At 46.4% G+C, this 17,184-nt stretch overlaps 1 protein-coding gene across 1 annotated transcript in view; it reads left to right on the forward strand.

Moving 5' to 3' along the window:
• LYST (lysosomal trafficking regulator) overlaps positions 1-17,184 on the forward strand; it is a 442,781-nt gene that overhangs the window by 109,043 nt on the left and 316,554 nt on the right. The window contains exon 6 of the mRNA XM_069954584.1: positions 2,159-2,309. Within this exon, the coding sequence (XP_069810685.1) occupies positions 2,159-2,309 (151 nt within the window). The remainder of the gene's footprint in view (positions 1-2,158; positions 2,310-17,184) is intronic.

Here is a 17,184-nt window from a genome sequence, read left to right on the forward strand (position 1 = left end):
GATCTGTCCTGGGGTCCATTCGGCAGGTGATGCAGTTATTGTCCAAAAAACAATTTTTAAACTTACAACCCCATGCCCTAAGGGAGTATCTGTGCCCTAACTTTGCTCCACCCCTCTGTCCCTCCTCCCCACCCTCCTCATAATTAGGAATGCCACTGGAACATTTTCTCCATGCTGAACATTTGCATAGGTCCTTAACGATCCAGCCCATGTTCAGTATTCACACAGGTGGGGAATAGGAGGCAATCTGCCTGGAGCATTCCTTATGATGAGGAGGGCGGGGAGGAGGGACGGAGAGGTTGTGCCAGCCTAATGCATATACAATCTAGGCCACTCCTGTAGGGCACAGGGCTGCCAGTTTAAGCTTACAAACCCACTTGCCGGATCTGCAGCGAGTCTCCTTGCTGCGTTTTTGCAGGGAGACTCGCTGCAGATCCCGGCCCTATACTTTCAATAGCAGAGAAACTCGCAGCAGGGATGTACATCCCTGCTGCGATTTTGTCTGCAGCCCGCCCCATTAACCCCCCGGCCGCCAGACATTATACATTACCCGGTCCCCGTTCCTGCTTGCTTCAGGGCTCCCGGTCTCTTCACGGCCCGCCCGGCCAATCAGTGCGCTGCGGCGGGGCAGCGCACTGATTGGCCGGGCGGAACGTGCCGGGAGCCGCTGAAGCAAGCAGGAGCCAGGATCAGGTAATGTATATCGCCCCCAGCCCCCGGCCGCACGATCGCCCCCAGCCCCGCAGCCCCTGGCCGCACGATCGCCCCCAGCCCTGCAGCCCCCTGCAGCCCCCTGCAGCCCCCTGCAGCCCTGCAGCCCCCGACCGCACGATCGCCCCCAGCGGGCGATCGTGCAGCCGGGGGCTGCGGGGCTGGGGGCTGCGGGCGATCATGCGGCCGGGGGCTGCGGGGCTGCAGGCGATCGTGCAGCCGGGGGCTGCGGGGCTGCGGGCGATCATGCGGCCAGGGGCTGGGGGCGATCGTGCGGCCGGGGGCTGGGGGCGATCGTGCAGCCGGGGGCTGCGGGCGATCATGCGGCCGGGGGCTGGGGGCGATCGTGCGGCCGGGGGCTGCGGGGCTGGGGGCGATCGTGCGGCCGGGGGCGATCGGGGCTGCAGGGGGGCGGGCAGGATATACATTACCTGATCCCGGCTCCTGCTTGCTTCAGCGGCTCCCGGCACGTTCCGCCCGGCCAATCAGTGCGCTGCCCCGCCGCAGCGCACTGATTCGCCGGGCGGGCCGTGAAGACACCGGGAGCCCCGAAGCAAGCAGGAACGGGGACCGGGTAATGTATAATGTCTGGCGGCCGGGGGGTTAATGGGGCGGGCTGCAGACAAAATCGCAGCAGGGATGTACATCCCTGCTGCGAGTTTCTCTGCTAATGAAAGTATAGGGCCGGGATCTGCAGCGAGTCTCCCGGCAAAAACGCAGCATGGAGACTCGCTGCAGATCCGGCAAGTGGGTTTGTAACCTAAAAGTTGTTTTTAGTACAATAACTGCATCACCTGCCGAACGGAGCCCAGGACAGATCTTGGATTAAAAGCAGCTATCCGAAGGTACAAGTGGTTTGGGGGGGTCAGATTGTGGGTACAGAGTCGCTTGAAGCCCTGATGCAGTAGTAAGTGCAGGCAAAAAGCCCTTTATAAGCATTTCCTGTAATAAGTTTATATTGGGGATTTGTATAACTTTTGGGGGACAATACAATACTTTAATAAAAAAAAATTCCGGACTTCTCCTTTAAATAAGTAGTTTGGGGAAACGGAAAATCCTGCAGCCGACAGGGCGGAATTTGTTAACATGTTTGAGCTTACCTCTCCCTGTGCCTGTGGTGAGTGGCGGGATCGGCCTCGGGACCCCCGCCAGGCTCCGGGGTGTACACATCACGACCCGGCTGATGGATTGGCCTCTCATCCAGTCAGTGACTGGGGTGGGACATTGGGGGTGCGCCTTAATCATTGGAGGGGGGGGGGGCACGTTAACCAGCAGACGGGCCTTATCAAGCCATAAATACAGTCTATGCGGACTTTGCAGCCCCTGAGGGCGATCAGCCGGTTTACCCCTTTTTGTACTTTTGGGCAGACAGGTAGATTGTGTCCGTGCGGCTTCATCATCATGTATGGTACGTATCTGTCTGTAAGACGTCTCTCTCCTCGGATAGGTCCAGAAGACTGAGGAGCTGGTGTTACAGCAAGGAGACGTGTCCGAGGGGGCAGATGAAACCCAGACTTGCAAGTTAAGTATTTTTGGAGAGGAAGAAGGGTATGAAGCAGACAGTGAGAGTAATCCGGAGGAGGCTTCTGAAGATGACGGTACGGCTTCACCATTTACCTTATAACCCTGTGTGTGTCCAAGCAGTGTAACTATGCAGAGAAAGTAATGGCGGCGTACGGACGTAGAGGTGGCGGCGTACAGACGTACTGGTGGGAGGAGGATTGTGTCCTGGTAAATAAACCTATTAGAGCTTTCTAAGCATTAGTCGTGTAACACTTATTACAATCTCTCACATCCCGACACACTTGAAGCATAAAATGTATAATAAATATGATGGGCCTGGTCCTTCTTGTAGCCGTTAATTCTAAAGAACAAAAATATTTATTTAAAGGGGCACTTTTTTCATTTAAATCAACTGGTGTCAGAAAGTTATATAGATTTTGTCATTTACTTCTATTTAATAATCTCTAGTCTTCCAGTATTTATGAGCTGCTGTATGTCCTGCAGGAAGTGGTGTATTCTCCCCAGTGTGACACACTGCTCTCTGCTGCCACCTCTGTCCATGTCAGGAACTGTCCAGAGCAGGAGAGGTTTTCTATGGGGATTCGCTGCTGCTCTGGACACTTCCTGATATGTGACTCCACGTCAGAGTCAGGTCAGTTGTCTGACACAATGGACGTTAGTTCAGATGAATCGGAAAACCAGGAAGTGGCCATAAAGGATCTATTTACCTCTGAAGGTATAAAACCCCTGTTATTGGAGCTGTGAGGAGTGCTTGGGGGATGGAGAAGGTTCAGGAGGAGGTCACACCGAGGGATGAGAGGATTGCAGGACCTAAGGCCATTGGTGTTCCCAGTCCATGAAACCCTTCAGCGTCTAATCTCAGACAAATGTGCTGACCCTGGGAAGAGATTACAGGTAGTGGAGGAGATCAAAAATCTATGAATCCCTCTGCCGTGGCCTATCTATCCATGATAATCCCTCTGCCGTGGCCTATCCATCTACGGAAATCACTGTGCCGTGGCCTATCTATCCATGGTAATCCCTGTGCCGTGTCTCCATGAATCTATGAATCCCTCTGCCGTGGCTTATCTATCCACGGAAATCACTGTGCCGTGGCCTATCTATCCACGGAAATCACTGTGTCGTGGCCTATCTATCCATGGTAATCCCTGTGCCGTGGCTCGTCTATCCATAATGATCACTGTGCAGTGGCCTATCTATCCATAATGATCACTGTGTCGTGGCTCATCTATCCATGATAATCCCTGTGCCGTGGCCTATCTATCCATGGTAATCCCTGTGCCGTGGCTCATCTATCCATAATGATCATTGTGCCGTGGCTCATCTCTCCATGATAATCCCTGTGCCGTGTCTCCATGAATCTATGAATCCCTCTGCCGTGGCCTATCTATCCATGATAATCCCTGTCCCGTGGCCTATCTCTCCATGATAATCCCTGTGCCGTGTCTCCATGAATCTATGAATCCCTCTGCCGTGGCCTATCTATCCACGGAAATCCCTGTGCCGTGGCCTATCTATTCATGGTAATCCCTGTGCCGTGGCCTATCTCTCCATGATAATCCCTGTGCCGTGTCTCCATGAATCTATGAATCCCTCTGCCGTGGCCTATCTATCCACGGAAATCACTGTGCCGTGGCCTATCTCTCCATGGTAATCGGTTGAAGAACCTATTGCTAACAAGAGCACCCATCCTAGTGGTAGAGGTCTGCAGTCCTCTTTCTTATTCCTGGACTAAACATTTGGTCTTTCCCGTCAGGTGAAAATATTGCTGCGTTGGTGGCGAAGGTGAGAACATCTAGAGAAGGGGAGTTGGTTGGAATCCTCAACCCAGGATAGTTAGACAGATGCAAGCCAACATGGCTCCCAGTACTTTCGGGGAAATTGTTGCCATTGCACTGCAACACAGTCATCAAGACGGAGGGAACTCTGTGCAGCACAGATATCCTTAAAGGGGTCGGCCACTTTATAGTAAAATAGGTCAGTACAAAGTATTAGTAAGTGTACTCACTGTATATACTGACAGCAGCTCCCTGTACTCACTGTATATACTGACAGCAGCTCCCTGTGTACTCACTGTATATACTGACAGCAGCTCCCTGTACTCACTGTATATACTGACAGCAGCTCCCTGTGTACTCACTGTATATACTGACAGCAGCTCCCTGTGTACTCACTGTATATACTGACAGCAGCTCCCTGTGTACTCACTGTATATACTGACAGCAGCTCCCTGTGTACTCACTGTATATACTGACAGCAGCTCCCTGTACTCACTGTATATACTGACAGCAGCTCCCTGTACTCACTGTATATACTGACAGCAGCTCCCTGTGTACTCACTGTATATACTGACAGCAGCTCCCTGTGTACTCACTGTATATACTGACAGCAGCTTCCTGTACTTACTGTATATACTGACAGCAGTTCCCTGTGTACTCACTGAATATACTGACAGCAGCCCCCTGTACTCACTGTATATACTGACAGCACCTCCCTGTATATACTGACAGCAGCTCCCTGTGTACTCACTGTATATACTGACAGCAGCTCCCTGTGTACTCACTGTATATACTGACAGCAGCTCCCTGTGTACTCACTGTATATACTGACAGCACCTCCCTGTATATACTGACAGCAGCTCCCTGTGTACTCACTGTATATACTGACAGCAGCGCCCTGTGTACTCACTGTATATACTGACAGCAGCGCCCTGTGTACTCACTGTATATACTGACAGCAGCTCCCTGTGTACTCACTGTATATACTGACAGCAGCTCCCTGTACTCACTGTATATACTGACAGCAGCTCCCTGTACTCACTGTATATACTGACAGCACCTCCCTGTATATACTGACAGCAGCTCCCTGTGTACTCACTGTATATACTGACAGCAGCGCCCTGTGTACTCACTGTATATACTGACAGCAGCGCCCTGTGTACTCACTGTATATACTGACAGCAGCTCCCTGTGTACTCAGTGTATATACTGACAGCAGCTTCCTGTACTCACTGTATATACTGACAGCAGCTCCCTGTACTCACTGTATATACTGACAGCAGCGCCCTGTGTACTCACTGTATATACTGACAGCAGCTCCCTGTGTACTCACTGTATATACTGACAGCAGCTCCCTGTACTCACTGTATATACTGACAGCAGCTCCCTGTGTACTCACTGTATATACTGACAGCAGCTCCCTGTGTACTCACTGTATATACTGACAGCAACTCCCTGTACTCACTGTATATACTGACAGCTGCTCCCTGTGTACTCACTGTATATACTGACAGCAGCTCCCTGTGCACTCACTGTATATACTGACAGCAGCTCCCTGTGTACTCACTGTATATACTGACAGCAGCTCCCTGTACTCACTGTATATACTGACAGCAGCTCCCTGTACTCACTGTATATACTGACAGCAGCTCCCTGTACTCACTGTATATACTGACAGCAGCTCCCTGTACTCACTGTATATACTGACAGCAGCTCCCTGTACTCACTGTATATACTGACAGCAGCTCCCTGTGTACTCACTGTATATACTGACAGCAGCGCCCTGTGTACTCACTGTATATACTGACAGCAGCTCCCTGTGTACTCACTGTATATACTGACAGCAGCGCCCTGTGTACTCACTGTATATACTGACAGCAGCTCCCTGTGTACTCACTGTATATACTGACAGCAGCTCCCTGTACTCACTGTATATACTGACAGCAGCTTTCTGTGTACTCACTGTATATACTGACAGCAGCTCCCTGTACTCACTGTATATACTGACAGCAGCTCCCTGTACTCGCTGTATATACTGACAGCAGCTCCCTGTACTCACTGTATATACTGACAGCACCTCCCTGTGTACTCACTGTATATACTGACAGCAGCTCCCTGTACTCACTGTATATACTGACAGCAGCTTTCTGTGTACTCACTGTATATACTGACAGCAGCTCCCTGTACTCACTGTATATACTGACAGCAGCGCCCTGTGTACTCACTGTATATACTGACAGCAGCTCCCTGTGTACTCACTTTATATACTGACAGCAGCTCCCTGTGTACTCACTGTATATACTGACAGCAGCTCCCTGTACTCACTGTATATACTGACAGCAGCTCCCTGTACTCACTGTATATACTGACAGCAGCTCCCTGTACTCACTGTATATACTGACAGCAGCTCCCTGTGTACTCACTGTATATACTGACAGCAACTCCCTGTACTCACTGTATATACTGACAGCAGCTCCCTGTACTCATTGTATATACTGACAGCTGCTCCCTGTGTACTCACTGTATATACTGACAGCAGCTCCCTGTGTACTCACTGTATATACTGACAGCAGCTCCCTGTGTACTCACTGTATATACTGACAGCAGCTTTCTGTGTACTCACTGTATATACTGACAGCAGCTTTCTGTGTACTCACTGTATATACTGACAGCAGCTCCCTGTGTACTCACTGTATATACTGACAGCAACTCCCTGTACTCACTGTATATACTGACAGCAGCTCCCTGTGTACTCACTGTATATACTGACAGCAGCTCCCTGTGTACTCACTGTATATACTGACAGCAGCTCCCTGTGTACTCACTGTATATACTGACAGCAGCTCCCTCTGTACTCACTGTATATACTGACAGCAGCTCCCTCTGTACTCACTGTATATACTGACAGCAGCTCCCTGTGTACTCACTGTATATACTGACAGCAGCTCCCTGTGTACTCACTGTATATACTGACAGCAGCTCCCTGTGTACTCACTGTATATACTGACAGCAGCTCCCTGTGTACTCACTGTATATACTGACAGCAGCTCCCTGTGTACTCACTGTATATACTGACAGCACCTCCATGTACTCACTGTATATACTGACAGCACCTCCCTGTACTCACTGTATATACTGACAGCAGCGCCCTGTGTACTCACTGTATATACTGACAGCACCTCCCTGTACTCACTGTATATACTGACAGCAGCTCCCTGTGTACTTACTGTATATACTGACAGCAGCTCCCTGTGTGCTCACTGTATATACTGACAGCAGCTCCCTGTGCACTCACTGTATATACTGACAGCAGCTCCCTGTGTACTCACTGTATATACTGACAGCAGCACCCTGTGTTCTCACTGTATATACTGACAGCAGCTCCCTGTGTACTCACTGTATATACTGACAGCAGCTCCCTGTGTACTCACTGTATATACTGACAGCAGCCCCCAGTGTACTCACTGTATATACTGACAGCAGCTTCCTGTACTCACTGTATATACTGACAGCAGCTCCCTGTGTACTCACTGTATATACTGACAGCAGCTCCCTGTGTACTCACTGTATATACTGACAGCAGCTCCCTGTGTACTCACTGTATATACTGACAGCAGCTCCCTCTGTACTCACTGTATATACTGACAGCAGCTCCCTCTGTACTCACTGTATATACTGACAGCAGCTCCCTGTGTACTCACTGTATATACTGACAGCAGCTCCCTGTGTACTCACTGTATATACTGACAGCAGCTCCCTGTGTACTCACTGTATATACTGACAGCAGCTCCCTGTGTACTCACTGTATATACTGACAGCAGCTCCCTGTGTACTCACTGTATATACTGACAGCACCTCCATGTACTCACTGTATATACTGACAGCACCTCCCTGTACTCACTGTATATACTGACAGCAGCGCCCTGTGTACTCACTGTATATACTGACAGCACCTCCCTGTACTCACTGTATATACTGACAGCAGCTCCCTGTGTACTTACTGTATATACTGACAGCAGCTCCCTGTGTGCTCACTGTATATACTGACAGCAGCTCCCTGTGCACTCACTGTATATACTGACAGCAGCTCCCTGTGTACTCACTGTATATACTGACAGCAGCACCCTGTGTTCTCACTGTATATACTGACAGCAGCTCCCTGTGTACTCACTGTATATACTGACAGCAGCTCCCTGTGTACTCACTGTATATACTGACAGCAGCCCCCAGTGTACTCACTGTATATACTGACAGCAGCTTCCTGTACTCACTGTATATACTGACAGCTGCTCCCTGTGTACTCACTGTATATACTGACAGCAGCTCCCTGTGTACTCGCTGTATATACTGACAGCAGCTCCCTGTGTACTCGCTGTATATACTGACAGCAGCTCCCTGTGTACTCGCTGTATATACTGACAGCAGCTCCCTGTGTACTCGCTGTATATACTGACAGCAGCTCCCTGTGTACTCACTGTATATACTGACAGCATCTCCCTGTACTCACTGTATATACTGACAGCAGCTCCCTGTACTCACTGTATATACTGACAGCAGCTCCCTGTACTCACTGTATATACTGACAGCAGCTCCCTGTACTCACTGTATATACTGACAGCAGCTCCCTGTGTACTCCCTGTATATACTGACAGCAGCTCCCTGTACTCACTGTATATACTGACAGCAGCTCCCTGTACTCACTGTATATACTGACAGCAGCTCCCTGTGTACTCCCTGTATATACTGACAGCAGCTCCCTGTACTCACTGTATATACTGACAGCACCTCCCTGTATATACTGACAGCAGCTCCCTGTGTACTCACTGTATATACTGACAGCACCTCCCTGTACTCACTGTATATACTGACAGCAGCGCCCTGTGTACTCACTGTATATACTGACAGCACCTCCCTGTATACTCACTGTATATACTGACAGCAGCTCCCTGTGTACTCGCTGTATATACTGACAGCAGCTCCCTGTGTACTCACTGTATATACTGACAGCAGCTCCCTGTGTACTCACTGTATATACTGACAGCATCTCCCTGTACTCACTGTATATACTGACAGCAGCTCCCTGTACTCACTGTATATACTGACAGCAGCTCCCTGTACTCACTGTATATACTGACAGCAGCTCCCTGTACTCACTGTATATACTGACAGCAGCTCCCTGTGTACTCCCTGTATATACTGACAGCAGCTCCCTGTACTCACTGTATATACTGACAGCAGCTCCCTGTACTCACTGTATATACTGACAGCAGCTCCCTGTGTACTCCCTGTATATACTGACAGCAGCTCCCTGTACTCACTGTATATACTGACAGCACCTCCCTGTATATACTGACAGCAGCTCCCTGTGTACTCACTGTATATACTGACAGCACCTCCCTGTACTCACTGTATATACTGACAGCAGCGCCCTGTGTACTCACTGTATATACTGACAGCACCTCCCTGTATACTCACTGTATATACTGACAGCAGCGCCCTGTGTACTCACTGTATATACTGACAGCAGCTCCCTGTGTACTTACTGTATATACTGACAGCAGCTCCCTGTGTACTCACTGTATATACTGACAGCAGCTCCCTGTGTACTCACTGTATGTACTGACAGCAGCGCCCTGTGTACTTACTGTATATACTGACAGCACCTCCCTGTACTCACTGTATATACTGACAGCAGCGCCCTGTACTCACTGTATATACTGACAGCAGCTCCCTGTGTACTCACTGTATATACTGACAGCAGCTCCCTGTACTCACTGTATATACTGACAGCAGCTCCCTGTGTACTCACTGTATATACTGACAGCAGCTCCCTGTGTACTCACTGTATATACTGACAGCAGCTCCCTGTGTACTCACTGTATATACTGACAGCAGCTCCCTGTGTACTCACTGTATATACTGACAGCAGCTCCCTGTGTACTCACTGTATGTACTGACAGCAGCGCCCTGTGTACTTACTGTATATACTGACAGCACCTCCCTGTACTCACTGTATATACTGACAGCAGCTCCCTGTGTACTCCCTGTATATACTGACAGCAGCTCCCTGTGTACTCCCTGTATATACTGACAGCAGCTCCCTGTGTACTCACTGTATATACTGACAGCAGCTCCCTGTACTCACTGTATATACTGACAGCAGCTTTCTGTGTACTCACTGTATATACTGACAGCACCTCCCTGTACTCACTGTATATACTGACAGCAGCTCCCTGTGTACTCACTGTATATACTGACAGCAGCTCCCTGTGTACTCACTGTATATACTTACAGCAGCTCCCTGTGTACTCACTGTATATACTGACAGCACCTCCCTGTACTCACTGTATATACTGACAGCAGCTCCCTGTGTACTCACTGTATATACTGACAGCAGCGCCCTGTGTACTCACTGTATATACTGACAGCAGCTCCCTGTGTACTCACTGTATATACTGACAGCAGCGCCCTGTGTACTCACTGTATATACTGACAGCAGCTTCCTGTGTACTCACTGTATATACTGACAGCAGCTCCCTGTGTACTCACTGTATGTACTGACAGCAGCGCCCTGTGTACTCACTGTATATACTGACAGCACCTCCCTGTACTCACTGTATATACTGACAGCACCTCCCTGTACTCACTGTATATACTGACAGCAGCGCCCTGTACTCACTGTATATACTGACAGATATTCCACAAGAAGGATATGACTGCAGCACTCTCAAGTCGTGTAACAAAACGGTGATTTATTGGCTCATGGATACACTCAGTAGCAACGTTTCAGATCCATCCATAGGATCCTTTTTCAAGCAAGTGAATACAAAATCTCCTTCAGGGGTATATATGTGCAAATACATAAGTGACTTCAATTGACATAATCAGTGATCATCTATTAAATTACAAAAACATACAATCCAATTCATAGTGTCAGGTAAAAAAGTGAAAATATATCTAGTAATACATAAGTGTCCATCTAGGTACGTGTAAGCATACAGTGCATGATCGTGTAAATAATATTAATTATACTAATGATCTAATTTGGAGCAGCTACGTTGTACTAACCACGGATGTCAGCTGACTAGCAAATGATGTCTATGGGATGTGCTATACTCGGGACTCCATCTAAGGTGGCATGACACGCACGCTAAGGTGGAACGCACGATGTGCGCATGCGTAGTAATGACCAATGATGTACTAGCTTGGGTGGAAGTTATGGAAACCATGTAAGTTAAGGGAACAGCGCAACATGCATCATTACATACATACGAGGGCATATTTGACCGCTGCTGCCTCCTATTAACACCAACTGGTCACAGATCTTCCCCGGTTAGGCTAGGTTCACACTGCGTTTTCAGCATTCGTTTAACGCATCTGTTTTTTGCAAAAAACGCATGAAAAACGGATTGCAAGAAACGGATTCATTTGTGTGCATCCGTTTTTCCATTGACTTCCATTATAAAAAAAAAACGGATCCGTTTTTTTGGACGGACCAAAACGGACAAAAAAACGTTGCTGACCCTATTTTTCTGGACGTTAAAAAAAACGGATCCGTTAAACGGATGCTGAAAACGCAGTGTGAACCTAGCCTTAGGGTCCGATCCCACATGACGTATAGGGAGTCCTGATCAGCCACGTAAAAAACGATTTGCTGAAGCAGGTGGGGGCTGCTGTGCGGCTCTGCTCTAAGCTTTCACTCCGCTGAATAATATGTACATGGCACATGAAAAGTATCTAAAAATGGAAATAAATACATGAAATTGGTCAATGTTAGTTAGATGGAGAACCAGGCATATGGGAATCCAAAAATAAGCAGTGATAGGGACGTATTTGCTGCTATTCTCCATGGTGAGTATCCAGCTAGCTGCTCCAAGTGATACTGCTTGTATATTCATATTATCTGAAATATAAAGAATATGATGTGAGTAACAATGAAATTATACATAGTTCAGTATTCACTTTGAACTTCAGGTGTGATTTGCATTGTGGTGCACTATAGGCAATCCATATTATCGCACATGACAGTATCTTGTGTGGTCTCAAAATCTACATTCAGGCCTGATGGTTTTAGTGTTTTTAATCTATGAAAGTTCTTTTCGTTTTAATCTGGCAATTCTGTCCCCACCACCTTGTAGAGGGGGAACTTGATCTATCAGCATGAATTGTAAGTCTTTTTCTTGGTGACCAGCCTCCAGAAAATGCTAAGGGACTGGTAAATCTGTCTTATTCTTGCGTATAGTGTATCGGTGTTGTGTGAGACGTGTTTTGGCCTCGTAGGTTGTTTCACCTACATAAAGAAGCTTACATGGGCACCATAAGATGTAAATAACAGAATCAGAATAACATGGGAGATATATAGTGATTTTGTAGATGGCGCCTGTTTGTGGATGTGTGAAGTGTTCTCCCTTCTGCACGGGACACATCCAAGGCACGGAACGTCCAGTCTTTCTGAGACCCATAAATCTTCTAGGTTCTGTTCTCATAGTTTTTACCTCTGTTTTTACTAGGCGATCTCTCAAGTTCTGTGTTCTTTTATAAGACATTGGTGGTTTATGAGAGAATTCTACTATGTTAGGATAAGTCCTAGATAGAATATTCCAATCTTTGTTGATTATGGTCGCTATATCCTTACTCATGGGATTGTACATTGTCCCAAAAGGAACTCTGTGTGGTTTCTCTCTCTGTAACTGCTCTCTAGGTATTCTCATTACTGTATCTGCCTGTTGTTTTACCAATCGCTGTGGATAACCCCTCTCACAAAAGTTATCAACCATTCTGTCAGTAGATTCTTTTAAAGCCTCCTCTCCTGTGCTAATCCTTATTGCTCTAAGGAATTGGCTCTTAGGGAGACAACGTTTCATTTGTCTTGGATGGATTCAAATCTGAGTAGTGGGTTTTGTGTACAGCCTGGTTTGTTCATGACCTTCTATATACACAACAGTGTCCAAGAATGACACTTCTACCATAGAGTGTGTTAGTGTGAATTGTATCGAAACATCAATAGAGTTCAAAAATCTCCAAAAATTCATCAGTTCTTCCTCTGTCCCACGTCATATGAGGAAGACGTCATCGATGAATCGCCACCAGCCCACAAGCTTATAACATATATAAAGGTTTCCATCATGTCCCCCCTTTCCCTTCTTCCTCCTGTAACATATATAAAGGTTTCCATCATGACCCCCCTTTCCCTTCTTCCTCCTGTAACATATATAAAGGTTTCCATCATCTCCTCCCTTTCCCTTCTTCCCTCCTGTAACATATATAAAGGTTTCCATCATGTCCTCCCTTTCCCTTCTTCCTCCTGTAACATATATAAAGGTTTCCATCATGTCCCCTCTTTCCCTTCTTCCTCCTGTAACATATATATAGGTTTCCATCATGTCCTGCTATTCTCTTCTTCCTCCTCTAACATATATAAAGGTTTCCATCATGTCCCCCTTTCCCTTCTTCCTCCTGTAACATATATAAAGGTTTCCATCATGTCCTCCCTTTCCCTTCTTCCTCCTGTAACATATATAAAGGTTTCCATCATGTCCTCCCTTTCCCTTCTTCCTCCTGTAACATATATAAAGGTTTCCATCATGTCCTCCCTTTCCCTTCTTCCCTCCTGTAACATATATAAAGGTTTCCATCATGTCCTCCCTTTCCCTTCTTCCTCCTGTAACATATATAAAGGTTTCCATCATGACCCCCCTTTCCCTTCTTCCTCCTGTAACATATATAAAGGTTTCCATCATCTCCTCCCTTTCCCTTCTTCCCTCCTGTAACATATATAAAGGTTTCCATCATGTCCTCCCTTTCCCTTCTTCCTCCTGTAACATATATAAAGGTTTCCATCATGTCCCCCCTTTCCCTTCTTCCTCCTGTAACATATATAAAGGTTTCCATCATGTCCCCCCTTTCCCTTCTTCCTCCTGTAACATATATAAAGGTTTCCATCATGTCCCCCCTTTCCCTTCTTCCTCCTGTAACATATATAAAGGTTTCCATCATGTCCCCCCTTTCCCTTCTTCCTCCTGTAACATATATAAAGGTTTCCATCATGTCCCCCCTTTCCCTTCTTCCTCCTGTAACATATATAGAGGTTTCCATCATGTCCCCCCTCTTTCCCTTCTTCCCCCTGTAACATATATATAGGTTTCCATCATGTCCTGCTATTCTCTTCTTCCTCCTCTAACATATATAAAGGTTTCCATCATGTCCCCCCTTTCCCTTCTTCCTCCTGTAACATATATAAAGGTTTCCATCATGTCCTCCTTTCCCTTCTTCCTCCTGTAACATATATAAAGGTTTCCATCATGTCCTCCCTTTCCCTTCTTCCTCCTGTAACATATATAAAGGTTTCCATCATGTCCTCCCTTTCCCTTCTTCCTCCTGTAACATATATAAAGGTTTCCATCATGTCCTCCCTTTCCCTTCTTCCTCCTGTAACATATATATAGGTTTCCATCATGCCCCCCCTTTCCCTTCTTCCTCCTGTAACATATATAAAGGTTCCATCATGTCCTCCCTTTCCCTTCTTCCTCCTGTAACATATATAAAGGTTTCCATCATGCCCCCCCTTTCCCTTCTTCCTCCTGTAACATATATAATGGTTTCCATCATGTCCCCCCTTTCCCTTCTTCCTCCTGTAACATATATAAAGGTTTCCATCATGTCCTCCTTTCCCTTCTTCCTCCTGTAACATATATAAAGGTTTCCATCATGTCCTCCCTTTCCCTTCGTCCTCCTGTAACATATATAAAGGTTTCCATCATGTCCTCCCTTTCCCTTCTTCCTCCTGTAACATATATAAAGGTTTCCATCATGTCCTCCTTTCCCTTCTTCCTCCTGTAACATATATAAAGGTTTCCATCATGTCCTCCCTTTCCCTTCGTCCTCCTGTAACATATATAAAGGTTTCCATCATGTCCTCCCTTTCCCTTCTTCCTCCTGTAACATATATAAAGGTTTCCATCATGTCCCCCTTTCCCTTCTTCCTCCTGTAACATATATAAAGGTTTCCATCATGTCCTCCCTTTCCCTTCGTCCTCCTGTAACATATATAAAGGTTTCCATCATGTCCTCCCTTTCCCTTCTTCCTCCTGTAACATATATAAAGGTTTCCATCATGTCTCCCCTTTCCCTTCTTCCTCCTGTAACATATATAAAGGTTTCCATCATGTCCCCCCTTTCCCTTCTTCCCCCTGTAACATATATAAAGGTTTCCATCATGTCCCCCCTTTCCCTTCTTCCTCCTGTAACATATATAAAGGTTTCCATCATGTCCTCCCTTTCCCTTCTTCCCCCTCCTGTAACATATATAGAGGTTTCCATCATGTCCCCCCTTTCCCTTCTTCCTCCTGTAACATATATAAAGGTTTCCATCATGTCCTCCCTTTCCCTTCTTCCCCCTGTAACATATATAAAGGTTTCCATCATGTCCTCCCTTTCCCTTCTTCCTCCTGTAACATATATAAAGGTTTCCATCATGTCCCCCCTTTCCCTTCTTCCTCCTGTAACATATATAAAGGTTTCCATCATGCCCCCCCTTTCCCTTCTTCCTCCTGTAACATATATAAAGGTTTCCATCATGTCCCCCTTTCCCTTCTTCCCCCTGTAACATATATAAAGGTTTCCATCATCTCCTCCCTTTCCCTTCTTCCTCCTGTAACATATATAAAGGTTTCCATCATGTCCCCCCCCCCCCTTTCCCTTCTTCCTCCTGTAACATATATAAAGGTTTCCATCATGTCCTTCCTTTCCCTTCTTCCTCCTGTAACATATATAAAGGTTTCCATCATGTCCCCCCTTTCCCTTCTTCCTCCTGTAACATATATTAAGGTTTCCATCATGTCCTCCCTTTCCCTTCTTCCCTCCTGTAACATATATAAAGGTTTCCATCATTTCCTCCTTTCCCTTCTTCCCCCTGTAACATATATAAAGGTTTCCATCATGTCCCCCCTTTCCCTTCTTCCTCCTGTAACATATATTAAGGTTTCCATCATGTCCCCCCCTTTCCCTTCTTCCCTCCTGTAACATATATAAAGGTTTCCATCATTTCCTCCTTTCCCTTCTTCCTCCTGTAACATATATAAAGGTTTCCATCATGTCCCCTCTTTCCCTTCTTCCTCCTGTAACATATATAAAGGTTTCCATCATGTCCTCCCTTTCCCTTCTTCCCCCTGTAAAATATATAAAGGTTTCCATCATGTCCTCCCTTTCCCTTCTTCCTCCTGTAACATATATAAAGGTTTCCATCATGTCCTCCCTTTCCCTTCTTCCTCCTGTAAAATATATAAAGGTTTCCATCATGTCCTCCCTTTCCCTTCTTACCCCTGTAACATATATAAAGGTTTCCATCATGTCCTCCTTTCCCTTCTTCCTCCTGTAACATATATAAAGGTTTCCATCATGTCCCCCCTTTCCCTTCTTCCTCCTGTAACATATATAAAGGTTTCCATCATGTCCTCCCTTTCCCTTCTTCCTCCTGTAATATATATATAATATTATCCATCATGTCCTCCCTTTCCCTTCTTCCTCCTGTAACATATATAAAGGTTTCCATCATGTCCTCCCTTTCCCTTCTTTCCTCCAGACTATACAGATACAAATCCTTCAGTCTTTCCTGATATGGTTTATCCCTCACACCCTCCACCACTTTTGTAGCCGTCTTTGGACCCGTTCAATTTTATCAATGTCCTTTTTTAGGTGAGGTCTGCAGAACTGGACACAGTATTCCAGATGTGATGTCACCAGAGCTCTATACAGCGGGATCACAATCTCCCTCTTCCTACTGGTTATACCTCTAGCTATACACCCCAGCATACCATTTTATATATATATATACACCCCAGCATACCATTATATATATATATATATATATATATATATATATATATATATATATAAATATATATAAATATATATACAGCCCAGCATACCATTATATATCAGAGAAAAAAGTCCAGCACCAGGTCGGCATGTACCATTAAAATTCCACACTTTATTAGTAAATCTTCACATAGGACAATAATAATAAAAGTTTACGCGTTTCAGCGCTTCTCGCGCCTTGTTCACAACTGAAGCTTCTCCTATGTCACTATCCTTACCTACCAACCCTTCTCCTATGTCACTATCCTTACCTACCAACCCTTCTCCTATGTCACTATCCTTACCTACCAACCCT

This window comes from Dendropsophus ebraccatus, chromosome 15 (assembly GCF_027789765.1).
Source record: "Dendropsophus ebraccatus isolate aDenEbr1 chromosome 15, aDenEbr1.pat, whole genome shotgun sequence".
Taxonomy (NCBI): Eukaryota; Metazoa; Chordata; class Amphibia; order Anura; family Hylidae; genus Dendropsophus; species Dendropsophus ebraccatus.